The sequence below is a fragment of the Sceloporus occidentalis genome, unplaced genomic scaffold (assembly GCF_023333645.1).
Source record: "Sceloporus occidentalis isolate IW3139 unplaced genomic scaffold, rSceOcc1.0.p SCAF_1, whole genome shotgun sequence".
NCBI classification, from domain to species: Eukaryota; Metazoa; Chordata; class Lepidosauria; order Squamata; family Phrynosomatidae; genus Sceloporus; species Sceloporus occidentalis.
Window position 1 is genome coordinate 140357182 of NW_028316981.1, and position 15653 is coordinate 140372834.

The window sequence follows — 15653 nt, forward strand, 5'->3', positions numbered from 1 at the left end:
AGTAGCAGCTTCATTGGCAAATACTTGTGTGTGATATATTTATCTTTTTAAAAACTGCTACTCATCACATCACATAGTTTATAAAGATGAAATGCCTCAGTTTCTGAAAATCGAGTCAGTATTGTGATCTACACAGTGTAGGATTACAGGACAGATTATCTGTCCCTGCTCATGTCAGTGGTAGCTGGTGGTTTCCACATCAGCAAGGTGGTGAGCCTGCTCTTTGTTTTGGTCTGAACATTAAAGACACTTTTCAAAGTGCTGAACTCTGTCTTCCAAATGTGCCTAAACCTGGTGTTAGAGATAACCAGCTGCCACCAGCTAATGTGTCCAAAATAAAGTAAATAACATGTCCATAGAATCATTGCCAGTCACCTGATTAGAGGTTATTTTTTGCATTTATAATTTGACATTTCCATCTCTTTTAAAGTGAAATCATAACCATTCCATGAGACTGCAATCTCATTCTGCTAGCATCTTTTACCTGTGACATTCTGCAAAGCACCATGTGTACACATAGCAATTTATTATTATTGTAACTGGTATTATTGTTTATTATCCTGCATATCTGTGGGAGCGCCTTCTTCCATGCAGTCAACCCCACACACTCAGGTCCTCTGGGAAAAACCTACTTCAGCCAATGAAAACCAGGATGGCTGCAGTTACCCAGAGGGCCTTTTCATCTGCCACTCCAAAATTATGGAATAGCCTGCCGGAAGAGATCTGATATATCACCAATCTTGATGGCTTTAAAAAGGCTCTCAAGACGGATCTCTTCCGGCAAGCTTTCCTGATTGATCATCCTAGTCCTATTGATATGGATTGTCCTATGACTGCCTCGAGATGTCTCGCTTCAATTATATCTAATTTTAAGTGATTTTACCGCATTTTATAATGTTGTTGTTTAGTTTTAAGGGAGGAGATAAGGGGATTATGTAATTTTATTTACATGTGTATCTATGTATTTCATTTATGTACTTTTTATTGTTGTAACCCACCTCAATCCCTTTGGAGAGGTGGGATATAAATAAAACTTATTATTATTATTATTGAAGTGATGCTGGTACAGTGCCACAGTCAAAGGACTGGCTGTTGGATTTCATGCAGACATAATTCCTTTTTCTATTTTTTTTACTTCTAGGGGTTTCTTTTAACAGTGTTTATACACAGATTTGGAGAGTCCTCTTGCACTTGGCTGCTGACCCATACCCAGACGTTTCAGACCTAGCTATGAAAGTGCTCAACAGCATTGCTTACAAGGTAAATCTATGTGTGCCATTGAGCTTTGAAGTTTGTGCAAACTGTGACTAGATGGATCTTTGAAAATCCCCTAATTTTCTGGAATTATTTTCTATGTAGTCAAACTGTGTAGAATGCTTAGGAATAAGATATTGCTATATACATTTTTAGTTAATTCTTTTTATTTAGATCTTTAATCTAAGGGCTTTTAAAACAAAAGGAGATTTTTTTTTCTCTCCAGAGAAATTGCAGTCCAAATCAGGCACAGGGCATGCAGGAAAACAGGAAAGGCACAACTTCTAAATTATGCATTATGTTATTAGTCTGAAAGTTTCTTCAACCCCTCTTTCCTTCCTTGTTTATGTCCAATGATAGTAACCTTTTCCCAAGCATAAAATGCAGTAGTCTGTTCTATCTCCCCAGCTTCCCTTGTTGAGGGGCAGAAACTTACTCTAATTCATACCATCAGCAGGAAGAAAGAATAGAAGAATAGACATCCATCCACTGTAGAAGTGATTCTGTCTGCTAGTCAGCTGTACAGGTTCAATATACTAAAGGCAGTAGTAGTAACCTGAGGGATTTGAATGATGTAACATAAATAATCTTATAAATAGAGCTTTGCTTGAATCTCTAGCCAATAATTCTAATGCATTCCGTTATGCATTTTTGATTATTTTCTTTACAAACCCATTTAGATTATGCAAGTGAGAGTAAAACTGGATTGCAGATTCAAGCCACAACTGCTGCCCAGTGCAGGTGATCTAGTACATGTGAGTCAGCATGCAGACACCCTGCCCCACTCCTCACTTCTCTTGTATGGATTGAAAGCACACCATTATTGTTATCCTTCATTTTGCAAGGATAATGTGTTGTTTTAAATCTGAAGGCTGCCATCACTATTGTTTTGTAGTTCTTATTGCGAAAAGTTTTGATAACTGTACTGTTATCAAACCAGTTGTTACAACAAATCTTCTATCACACAAACCAAGCACTTTGTAAGCACTTAAGTGTATTTGTTCTTATAAATATTTTCCTCCCTACTTCATCAGATTGAGACTAAAAGGCATTGGCATATTGTGTTTTTTATGTTCTTGGCTGAAGCACTTCTGGTTGGGTCAACAAATTAGCAGCCAGAACAAATCCTATCTGAGATGAGTTCTCTTGATGATGATTCATTCAAGGGTTGATAATGTTTAAATTGTGTATACTTGAGTATGAAATGAGAGTTGCACCAGGGAGATGTTTCATTTGAAGCCATTTCCCCCTAAGGTCGTAATTTTCTCTTTTTTAAAATAATAATAGTAATAATTAGCCAGAATGAGAATGTAGATCCCACTACATAGTCATCTGGCCTGACTAAGCATCTTTGAATCTTTTTGATAACTTCATGTGAGTGTACAGATGTTCTAGTGAAACGGTCTAATGTGAGCAAAGAGCAAAAACTTTGTTTCCTGATATGTCTAAAGCATGGCAATGGAAAGATTTTCCTTTTTTTATTTTAAAAAAACCCCACTTACATTGGTTTAGATCAGTGTGGGAAAAGTGCAGAAATCTAGATCTTGCTGGACTTCAACTCCCAGCAAGCCCTAGTATTAGTTGTACTGGGCTGTTGGAAGTTGCATTCCAGCAACCTCCAGAAAGCTATTCTTTGCCTACTTTTGGTCTAGATAAAGCTATGAATGAAAAGATGTGGATGCACATCTACAGTGTGATCATGCATAGTTCAGGATTCTTTATTACAGTGCGCCTGTGCCGTATGCGGGTGCACTACACATGGCTTCCTGCTTACACGGAAGCTGCACAACAATGTAATCAATGGTATGCACACCCATGGCGTGCATGCCACGCTGCCGCCACATGCACACACCCCATTGTTTCCTATGGGGTGTGAGCATACACAGATTTCCTTTACGCGGAGAGTCTGGAACAGATTCCCCGCATAAGGGGAGGGCCCACTGTAGTTTAGTTGAATGGACCATGGGTATGCCTATTCCATGTAATCACGTTTGCCATAGCAGTGTGATTTAGCAAGGAGGAAAGTGTAATTTTTTTCTTTTTTTAAAAAAATAAATTTTATTAATTAAAATACAAAAGAATACAGTTTAACATGTATGCATTTTTTCTATAAATCAGCAGCTTCCAAATTTGCTATACAAAAACAGTTATACTGTCAAATGTTGGCCTTCCAAGTTAAAAAAAAAAACTAAGGGTGGTGATCGTCATTATTTTTCATTTCTTTCTATATACCTTTAACCACTTCTTCTTTTTTAAATTAAATATTTCATTTTCTTTGTTTCCTCAAAAATACAAAAGCTTACATTTAAAAGAAAATCTTGTGAAAATAAAACTTTATGAAAAAATTGTCTCATAACCAGTTGTTTTAGTGTATTTTATCTAACTCATATAATTCCAAATTTTATCACAGTAAGAGAGGAGCTTTGCCCAACGTTCTTTAGACTTAGTATTTGATTCTCCTGCCATTGAGTCTGAGATTTTATCTATTTCAGCAGTTTCTAACATTCTCAGTAGCCAATTGTCTGTTGAAGACACCTCGGGCATTTTCCAATTCCAATTGCTACTGAGATCATATAAAGAATTTGCTTCCAGTATTTAGCTCGATCTTTTAACTGAATAGTACCAGTCATATTTAACAGGTACAGCTCTGGGGTGGATTCAAAAGAGATATCTAAAATACATTGTATCCGATTGTGAATTTGTCTCCAAAACTTTTCTATCGCTGGACATGTCCACCACATGTGGAGCCAACTACCCGAATTCTTTTCACATTTCCAATAGACCATATAGGGGGTTTTATATATTTTAGCTAGCCTGGATGGGGTCAAATGCCATCTTGTTTCCATCTTAAAGTAATTAATGTTCTTTAAGATTTTGATTTTTTGTTTGTCGCCTGAAAGAGTAATTTTTTCAGATTATGATTTTGTGCAACTCTTTTCAAGAATTCTTCTTGAATTCTTCTATGGAGCAACTGGCTATATGTGCCTATTGGAATTAAAGCTGATTTGTTTACATCTGTAGCACACTACAGTTGTGCATTTGCAACTCTATGTACTGGATGATGTCCATACATACGTATATATAATGGGAGGCACTGCTCAGTCACCTATACATTTTCTTCATAAATCATTTTTTTAAAAGTCACTCTAATTATACAATAGCTGCTAAAGAGCTGGTGCCATGCTCAGTTTAGATAACTGGATGTGGCACAATAGTACTGAACTAGCAAGAACTTGGGTGAGACATAAGGCTACCTAATAAATAGTAGATTCTCCCTTAAATTAGAAAGAATTCTTGTTACCAATATTCTTCAGAGGTAGCTTTGTCCATCAAAGATTGAATCACTATTTTGATCATTAGTGAACTAATTATATTATATATATTTTTGACATGGTTAGTGTTCCCTTTCATCTTGAAAAACATTGCAAAATTATATAGGTAAGGTAGAAATTCATGTGTGAGGGCAGTGTCACATACTATATTACCTGCAGTCAAATATGTTTCGTATTTCTGAATCAGGAAGAAGAAGCCATGCCATAAATGTTGTTGCTTCAAAGAAGAAGCACAAATTTCCTTGTTATCTAGTTAGCGTAAACATAAACAGATAGTGTTCCCTTTGAATTGTAAATAATTTATTTATTAAAACCTGACTGGTGACTGTGATCTCCATTTCTATGAACTCTTTTCCTATCCATTAATACAGTTTTGTGGGAACCATTTTGTTAATTAGTCAACCTTCCTATGAACTCCTTTTAGTTATATTACTAAGAAAGACTCACAAAATGTGGGCACAAAGTCAGAGTATGAGGCGAAAGGCTTCTCACCATGACTATCAGAGAGGTTCAGGGCAGCCTAAATTGTGGTGGACTAAGAACTGTCAGTCTTATAAGGGAAATTGCAAAAGCCGGAATTGGCAAATAGTAATGGAACAGAAAAGCTCGTTTGTGGCCAAGGATTTCAGTAGCCTCCAATTATTCACCTGCCACTCACCCTTTGTGTCTCTCACTGTCTAAGCAGTTAGAACATCATGTTGAATAAATAAATTGTGGAGTTTCACATTTGGCATACTTCTTCCACTGGTCTTTGAACCTGGTGGTAACTGATGTTTTCTGTTCACGTAACAACTTCTGGACTGCATCCCAGAATGTACAATGCATTTTCCTGGCTCCATAAAGAAAGTACAGAAAATGGCTAGATTTTTTGGCAGGGTATTGCTCTGTACTGTTTGGTAGAATGGTGTATAATATATAGTTATCATGCATTCAAAAAAAATTTTGCTACGATTCCTTGCAGTGAATCCCATAAAACAGTATTGACGTTATATATAGTAGAAATCACATTTACTTTGTAATGCAGCAAGCATCATCAAGCAGAGAAGACATACAAGTTACAGCTGTTTTTAACAAAAAGTTTATCAAAAAGGTTGATTCAGATATTCTCTTAAGTAAATTAAGCAGTCTGACAGATGACCCTCAGAGCATCATCTGAGGGTGGCGTTTACAAGCTGAATGCTCTGACGATGCCCTGAAGCTGCAAGACACTCTGGCGACACAGTGTTTATATGCTTCATGCTGCTGGAGGGGTTTGCAGCTGACTTCAAACCACAGCATGGCAGAAAAAGCCAGCTTTTTGCCAGCTTAAAAAGGAGTGGATCTTTGCTGCTCCTTTTTCAGCCGGCTTCAAGTTGGATTGGGGCTGCGGCATGTGTTTGCCATTGCACCAATCTGTTTTTGGAAGGGGCAGCTTCAAGCTGCCCCCTTCAGGGCCATCTGTTTCACCTCTGTGTTGTGCTTCTGATTCTACACCTCTGAAATAATACTGGTAGTAGTGACCAGTTTTATTGAAGATTTCTCTGACTCTCAACAAGCATCAGTTTTCCTCTGAATTTTAAGTCCTGTGTGCGTAGATTAATTCCACTGTTGTCAGCTCAGTATAGTAAGCTGTATACATGGTCTTTTTACTGTAGTAATTCTTAAATCCAAAGCACCAATTTTCTAGCCACTGTACAAAAGGGATAGTTTGAATCCATGGAAATGGAAAATTAAAGCTACTAAATCCTGACCTACATCTTAAAGGCTTTTATTTTATTTGATGCTTTATGATGTTTAGTTTAATGATCCAAACATACTTCAACTTGACTGTTGAGTTTTGTGTTCATTCATTAGAGACCTTTCAAGGGGAAGCTGCTTTGGTCTAATAGTATTTTAGTATCCAGACACACTTTAGGACAACACCAGATGATTTCTTTTCTTTTCTTTTTTTTTTCTTTTTTTTTTTTCTTTTTTTTTTGTAATTATATACATGTATATACATATTTACATATACGGACACATATAAACACATAACCCTAAAAACAATAAACCCCATAAACTATAAACATAAAATGTAAAACAAACACACAAAACATATAATTTCTAGTATTATTAGACTTCTCTTACATTATGGCTTCCTCAAAGTATATGCAATCTTCTTTTCCTTATAGTTATTCAATTATAACTTCTGTATACTAATAGTGATATTAATTTTCATTTCCTATCTAGTTGTCCATCTCATACCATCAAATGAGTCTTTTCCTATAGCTTTTTAGGCATTCCCATTCTCTTTCAACCTTTTCCTTATTTAACTCCCTTAAAGATGCTGTTAGTATGTCCATCCCCATTGCGTCTTCTACTTTGTTCAACCATTCTTCTTCTGTAGGGGTTTTTTCTTGCTTCCAATAAGCCACATAAGTCATTCTGGCCACTGTGACCATGTACAAAATTATACGACCATATTTTTTCTCTATTTCTTTACTTAAAATACCTGTCATATTGAGCATATATAATAGAGGATTAAATGGAAAATTTATTCCTAATATTTCTGATATTGATGAATGAATTTTAATCCAAAATTCCTTTGCTTTTATACACCCCCACCATAAATGATAGAACGTTCCTCTTTTTTTGCAACATTTCCAACAATTAGTATTTCCATTTTTATACATTTTATTTAATCTATCTGGTGACAGATACCATCGGTGCATCATTTTTATATAATTCTCCTTATAATTTTGACAGTTTGTAAATGAATTTGTATCTCGCCATGATTTTTCCCATAACTCAATTCCTATCACCTCTCCTATATCCTGTGCCCATTTTATCATGCAGTCTTTTACACTTTCATGCTCTAAATCCCTTTGTTTTAATAATCTATAATATTTGGAAATGTGTCCTTTCTTACCATCAAAGATTATATTGTATATTTCATTTTTCTTATCTGTAAATTCCCACTCTTTTTTTATCCAATCTATACCTTTCATAAATCTGTCTGTACAAAAACCAATTCTTATTAATTCTTTTTTCTAACTCCTTATCAGATTTTAAAACTAAACTGTTCCTTTCTACTTTTAATAGGTCCTTATAGGTTAACCATCTTTGTCCTTCTTCTTTCGTTCTTTTATAAAAAGCCTCCCGGACCGAGACCCAGAGGGGCTTTTGTTTGTAAAATTGCCTTCTGATTTTCACCCATACCTTAAATAATGAATTTCTTATAAAATGATTATGAAAATCCACATTAACCCTTTGTTTGTCATACCATAGGTACGCATGATACCCATACCTCATTCCAGTACTTTCTATTTCCAAAAGTTTTTCATTTCTCAACAGTACCCATTCTTCAAGCCATTGTAAACATACAGAATAATAGTATAATTTCAAATTAGGCAGGTTCCAACCACCCCTTTTTTTTCTCTTCCGTTAACATTTTCCAACCTATTCTTGCCTTTTTCCCTTGCCAAATAAATTTTAGTATTGCTTCTTGCCATTTCTTGAAACAGGATTCATTCTTTAAGATAGGCAAGTTTTGAAATAAAAACATAAACCTAGGTAAAATACTCATTTTCAAAATTTCAATTCTTCCCAATAAAGAAAATTGTTTTTTTGACCAAATTAATAAATCCTTTTTCACTTCCTCCCACAATTTTTCATAGTTATTTTTATATAATTCAATATTTTTTTTGTGATATATATCCCTAGATATTTAACCTTCTTAACCGTTTTGAGTCCTGAAATATCCTCAAGTTCTTGTTCTTCTGTAACTGTTAAATTTTTTGTTAATATTGATGTTTTGTCCACGTTCATCTTAAAGCCAGATACCTCTCCATATTCTTGTATTACCTTAATCAGTTGCTTTATTCCGTTCTTCGGATCTTCCCAAAAAAAACCCAAATCATCGGCAAATGCCCTAAGTTTTATGTTAAACTTATTGATTTTTACTCCTTTTATCTCCTCCTCGCTCCTTATCTTATTATTTAGAATTTCCAGTGTCAAGACAAACAACAGAGGTGACAGCGGGCATCCCTGCCTTGTTCCTCTTTCTATTGTTATAGGTTCAGTGACATCCTGATTAATTAATATTTGCGCTTTTTGTACGTTATAAATTTCGGATACCCACTTCAAAAAAAATCACCCATCCCCATTCTTCTAAGCGTCTCTAACATAAAAATCCAGTCTACTCTATCAAATGCCTTTTCGGCATCAACCATGATCATTGCAAATTTTCGATCGCTGTATTGCTCATAATGTTCTATCAAATTCAATACCATCCTAATGTTGTCTTTTATTTGTCTTCCTGGGATAAACCCACTCTGGTCATCCTTTATTATTATACTTATGAATTTTTTTAGTCTACTTGCCAATATTGAAGTAAAAATTTTGTTATCTGTATTAGTCAACGATATAGGTCTAAAATTTCTTGCCTCTTGTTTTCTACCATCTCCTTTTGGTATCAAAGAAATATAAGCTTTTTGCCACGAATCTGGTATCCCATTTAATTGTATGTCGTTTATTGTTTCTCTCAAAGGTTCTATCAATACCTCTTCCATTCTCTTATAATCGATGTTAAGCCATCTGGTCCAGGAGCTTTTTGATTTTTTAATTTGCTAATGGCTTCAGATATTTCTTTTGATGTAATCATTTGATTTATATTTTGTCTATATTCCTCGCTTATAGGGATTATTTTCTGTCTTTCTAAATATTTCTCAACTTTCTCTTTCTGTATTTCTTTATTATTTTCTGCCTTATATAATTTACTGAAATATTTTACAAAAGTCTCTTTTATCCTTGTACTATCTGTTATTACTTTACCTCCCTCATATATTTCTGTTATTAATTTCCTTTCTTTCTCTTTCTTTAATTTAGATGCCATTAACTTACCAGCCTTATTACCTGATTCAAATTGCGTCTGTTTCAATATTCTAAGTTTTCTCTCAATTTCGTTTATTGCTAATAACTTTAACTCTAGTTTCAGACTATCTATTTCACACTTAAGTTTTTTATCACCATTTTTTTTCCATCTTTCCTCTTCCTCATTTATTTCTTTCGTCAAATTATTTTCTCTTTCATTTCTTTTTTCCTGTTCTCTATTTGTAATTTTATAAAAACTCTTCTAATCACAGCTTTTCCTGCGTCCCATATTGTTGTTTTTTTGACCCCTTCCGTTTGATTTTCTTTAAAATAGAACTTTAGATTTTCTTTCACAATAGCTGCTGTATTTTCATCTTTTAGTATGTCTTCCTGCATTCTCCAAATAAATTTATTCTTTTTTTCATAAAACTCCAATTTTATCATGTTATGATCTGACTCATAATTTGACAAAATATCCATAGGTTGTATCACTGTTAATAATGATTTTGACGCTAAAACTAAATCTATTCTTGAAAAAGAATCATGAACCTCCAAAAAAAAAGTAAATTCTTTTGCATTTTGATACTTATATCTCCATATATCCATCAAATTAAGATCCTCCATAATTCTAAAGAAGGACCTGGGCAGAAACTTACTCTAATAAAATATGGTCATGCATTGAACATCAAGATCAGGATGCAAGGCTTCCTACAGGTACCAAATCTTCACAGAGCAGTTTAATCCAATGCATCACTTTCCACCAGCTGACACACCTGCGTACTAAAGAAATTATTTTGTTGCCCCTGTTTATTTAAATTAGGAAACATCCATATTATAATGTTTTTATGCAGTTTGCTAAATTTCACTGTAAAAAGCTAGATACAAAGTAAAATGAGACATATAGATTTTTCCTCTTCCTACTTATTTATAGCTCCATACTGGTGAGTCAAGGGATTTTTCTTCCAGATTAGCAAAATTGCAAACCTTTGATATCCAAGTTGTAACAAAGAAACTAATAAGTCCCTGAGCTATTGTGGCTACTATTGCATTAGTTCAAACGGTTCACAGGACTGAACATACCCACTTATGTGAAAGGCACTGAATTGTGCCAAGTATGAAAGATAGACAATATTGTTGATTAACACTTAAAAAAATGGGAATGGATTAGAGATGACACTTCTGTTCATGTGGTTGCTGACATCCAGTCCTCTAAAAGGAAATCTAGCCCTCTAGACCCAATTTTGAGAAGATGAGAGGAAATCAATTTCCCCCAACATTAACAGAAGTGTCTTCCTTCCACTAAGGTAGTGAAATCTTTTGATCCAAGACATTAATGGAAGTTAATAAGTTTGCTTTTAACTTTAAAAAAAAACCATTTTGCTTTTTGTAGTATAATTGAAAGAAATGAACATGGTGTTAGTGCATAATATTTACAATTTATAAAGAAGTTTCTCAGATTGCTTCATTTATTTTCTATGAATGTGTTAGAAACTGACACTGAGCACACCTATGTGGTATATCTCTATGACAAGCCATTCCATGCATGAATAAGCACCACTCCAGCAGGCTCCATTATTCACTGTCTTCTGTCCTAGAAAGAATGGATGTGGTATGAGTATTGTGGGGATAAACCATCCATTTATTCTTCAGCCAGAGCAATTTAGAGCGTATTCCTCAAATAGGTTGTTCACAACTGGGACAAAGTTGGCCTGTACTGCAGCTGCTGGAAATTCGACTTCAACTGTTTTGTAGGGCTTATACTACATGGAAATCTCTGCTGCTGTATTGGACATAAACTATTTATTGTGTGGCAGTGGATTACCCAATGAGACAAAAAAACAAAATCCAAATTGTCTATAAGATTTGGGAATGGGGTTTTCTTTTTGTGGAATGCATGGTTGTGATGGGTTTTCTTTTATCACCCTTCTAGATCATCTTTCCATGTATTCTTTTTAGCAGAAAAATAATGTATTTTTGTAAATCAATGAATTGTAGAAATGTAAAAGGATAAAAAATCTTACTTGCTATGGAATTGGTTTACAAAAATTTTTGCCTTTACTGTTACAACATTTCACTGTTTTAATGCAGGTAGCCAAGCTCTCCCATCACAACAGTCTCATACACAAATCCTGGTAATACATTCCATCTAGAGAATTTAGCAACTGCTGTGATCTTTTAGGAAAAAGGAAGTCCTAACTTTAGAATATTTAACAGAACAAAAGGGGTTTTTTTTTGGGGGGGGGGTATGTATAAAATCAGGTTGTTTGTGTCTGTAATGGCAAATGCTTTCATAAAATGTAAATTTTGGGACAAATAGGAGCCATCTATACATATTATAGCAATGTTTTGGGCTATTAATATAAATTAAGTGTAGTGGATTCATTGAGGTAGATGCCTGATAACAGTATCTTTGGACTGAAGTATTGGATCTTGTTTCAGTATTAGTTATATATACGAGGTTGAACCTGTAATGTAACGCTTTGGGCAGGGTAATCTAAAAGTAGTGTAAAGGGGAAAGCCAAAGTAAAGGAACTACTAAATCCAAAGGTATATACTGTACAATTGTAGAATTAGAAAGAGGGTTAGCTGCATGAAAAAAATATGCTGGAATATTTCTCTCAACAATATGGAATCCACTGGAGAAATTAATTGAAAACTTTTCAATTCCACCCCAAGGGCTCCCTTTTTTCAGTACCATCATTGATACACGAATGGCAAGGAAGCAGGAATAGTGAATGTTTCCATGACAGCAATATGGAGGCCTTTAGGGCCACTTCTACATTTTTCACAGCCCTCCAGCTTCACTCATAGAGCACACTCTCCAAAGAAAATAAAAGAGCATCTGAATCTATCCTTCCAACTTAGGTCCAACCAGAGACCAGTGTTGGTGTTAAGTTAATTACAGTTTTTAAAAAAGTTAAACCATAACATAAAGTATACTTCCTTTAAATGTAATTGTATGATGTTTTCCTCAGAACTACTGTATATTAAGGCAATTAAGGCAAAGGGAAATTGCTACAGTGTTCCTCCTGACCCATTTTGTTATCTTCCCTACCATCCTCAGCAGAGTGCTTCACTTCATGGTAGCTGGTGGCAGTAGCAGTCAGTGGAGCAGGCAGCAACAAAAAAGAGAGGGAGGGAAGAACAGGAAGAGGAAACCTGTGGCTATTTTTGCTCCCCCTCCTGTGAATGTTCTTGCTGATGATCAGCTGTTTAATTCTGATTACTGACCAGCTGTTTGTCAGCCAGTCTTTTGTTGTCCTTAGTCTCTTTCTGAGTGACATTTTACTTGCTGATCCCTGCTTTTGATTTTTACTCCTCCTCCTTGTCTGTTAGTTGCTTTACCTATTTGTCAGCTGTGGAGGCATTCCTAGCTTTTCCTGTCCATTCTCCCTTGCATTTTTAGGATTTATTTTCTCCTCTTTGGGGACAGTACTGTAGCTGAGACTTTAATACCAAAGGAGTGGTTAGCTGCCATCTACATATCTATATACACACCCTTTTAGAGCTCCATATAAATCATATTGTTAGAGGGATCTGGGACAGTGGGTTATTGCAACTGGAAATGTTGATTGTCTTTCAAAGGTTATAGAAATCTCTTTTGAGCTTGCTGGAGTGTTGGTTAACTTTTGTTGTTGTTGTTGTTGTTGTTGTTGTTGTTGTTAGCTTTAAATTAATAATTTGGAGGTTGGAGTCTGGGACTGAGATTTAGTCCAGCTTTTTTATTATTCTCTTGTACCCTCTTTCTCCAACCTCTTTTACTGATATCATGCCACCAGGAAACATTTTGCTTCCTGTGTCCTTTCTGTGTATATGTGTTATTTTTAAACTTGCTTTCTCTTAATGCATTGGATGGGTGATAATTTTTTAAAAATTAGTGCAGCTGTTTCCTTCTCCCCCAAACTCAAAATAAGAAGAAATGGGGAGCGGAAGTAAAACCATGAATGAGAAATTTCAACTTTTTTCTAGCAAATTTTTTTAACGTAATAATATAACATAAATTTCAATGTCAGCTTATCATTAAAGTATGTGTAATAAACATTCCCTTTTCAGCATAAATATAAATTTTAAAAGGGTTTGGTGGGGGGGGGAGGTTCATAACATAGGAGAAACTTTCCACTCTGTGTCTGACTTATGATTTCTAAGTATGTTGGGAAAAGGGAAACGGAGGAGTTTGCCAGTTCTGGTATGATGTGTTAGTTCAAAACAACATTTAATGATCATGATCAGCCAGATAAAGTTTTTTTTTCCAGTTCTAGAAGAAAATATTCTGGTTTTTTATCTTTGAGTGTGTGTCCTTAATGGAATAGATGAATACCTGAGTGTTATTTTTTTTCAAGTAATCCTTTAGAACAAACTGCATTCAACTGTATTCTGTCAATAAATAAATAGAATTTGTTGTCTAGGAAATCCATGGCCGGCTTTTTACAGCTTGACCTCAGATGTAACCTGTCAACGCTTGCAGCAGCTTCTCACACTTTCATAGCTGAGGCAGGAATAGTATCATTGCAAATTCGCATTCACAGCCATGAGATTCACAAAGGCTTTGACTATTTTCTTTTATAAAAAAAATAGCATGGTGCAAATCTTTCTTTTCATAACCTTGTGGCTTAGGGAGGAGAGAAGAAAGCCACCTCAAAAGGGCAGTTCAACAAGGTGAGTGCTGATGGACAGATAATATGTGCTCTCAAGCACAACAGCTTCAGTCTTCAAGCATGTACCTAGCCATTTTGGGTGCAAAGTGCAAATGCAGATACTATTGGAACACTGTGTGCTGTTTATGCTATTTATTTCTCCATATTCCCAAAAGCTTTGTTAATAGCTCTTTACACCTCTTTTTGTTTTTGTTTGATTGTGGGATCTTAATGGCCATCAGCTCAGCCTGTTTGGGATTTGCGAGATCCCTGCAGTATAACAGAAGGTTCTGCTACATTAGAAACCTGGTACTTCAGTTTTTCCTGACTTCTGCCCCTATCTCTCGTCCAAAATATTTAAAAGTTATGAATAAGATTTATCTATGTGCCTTCTGGGAATCACAAGAACTGCACTGATTTCCCTGCATTTTAATAGCATTAAAAGCTATTACACCAACCCAATATCTCAAGAAAATTTATCATTAAGGGACTCCAGTTATGGAAACAGGAAGTAATTTTTCAGCCCTGGAGACTAGGGGGTTTTGCACAGGGTGGACCACTTATTCAGGTGTTATTCACACATGTCCCTTTGTTTGCGAAATAAATGTCCTTGCTCCTAGAAATATGCTGACACAATACGTGTAAAGGACCTTGAACTCAGACAGTCTACATATTTTGACACACACACCCATTATTGTCACATTGATAATTTAATTAATTTTTCATTCCAGTCATAATGTTTCAATTTTATTGCTTCTCTGTCAGATTCTCTCACCACACAGTGTATAGTACCGGTGTAGATATTAATGCATTATAGGGAGGGAAATTGCATACTGTATTAACAGGCCTCAAGTGGACCCCTCTATGGCAGGTGTATAAGTTGTGTAGCAGTGCCACAACAGCCTTGAAGCCGAGTTCCACAATGCTTCTTTGACAGTTTCTGTTCTCTCTTAGTTCTTAAATTCTTTTTTCCCCCTTAGGCAACTGTAAATGCTCGTCCCCAGCGCATCCTTGACACTTCTTCCCTCACACAGTCTGCCCCAGCCAGTCCAACGAATAAAGGCATGCACATACACCAAGTGGGGTAAGTTGCCTCAACTTTATGTCTCCTGTTATATTCACTTGGCTTTGTGCCGAAGGCCAACCGATATGCATTTTTTGGGGGTACCATCCTCATGCATCTAGTTTTGCATGGAGTAATAAACTGAGGTGTGTGGTATGAGAAGTCATTAGGATAAATTTGTTTCTATATAAAAGTGGTCTAGTATAGTCTTTTTAATGAAGTGTTCAACACCTCAATATGTCCTGTTGAATTGTCCTTGACATGCTCCACATAGGATGTTTTTACATCAGTTACTTAAATGTTAGACAAAAAGAGGTATAACCAGTGTTGCAATATTTCAGTGTCAGAACCATCATAAAGGGAAATGAATCCCCCCCCCCCCCCCACACACACACATGCTGGTTTGTTCCCTGGAGACAGAGAGTGGGTTGGGGGAAGTGTGTGCAAGGGACAAAGCAGCGCATACATGGGGCATGGAGCGGCGGGCGCAGAAGCAGAGCACGTGCACACAGAAAAGGAGCGTGGGGGATGGTAGGGGTG

At 35.7% G+C, this 15653-nt stretch overlaps 1 protein-coding gene across 3 annotated transcripts in view; it reads left to right on the top strand.

The window, feature by feature from the left end:
- Window positions 1-15653, top strand: part of RPTOR (regulatory associated protein of MTOR complex 1) — a 539367-nt gene that overhangs the window by 405921 nt on the left and 117793 nt on the right. For 2 of the 3 annotated variants that reach the window (XM_089539336.1, XM_089539347.1), the window contains exons 21-22: window positions 1142-1260; window positions 15031-15134. In XM_089539336.1, coding sequence (XP_089395462.1) covers window positions 1142-1260; window positions 15031-15134 — 223 coding nt within the window. Of the gene's footprint in view, window positions 1-1141; window positions 1261-1934; window positions 2010-15030; window positions 15135-15653 lie in introns of all 3 variants that reach the window. The other variant, XM_089539327.1, reaches the window with a different exon arrangement.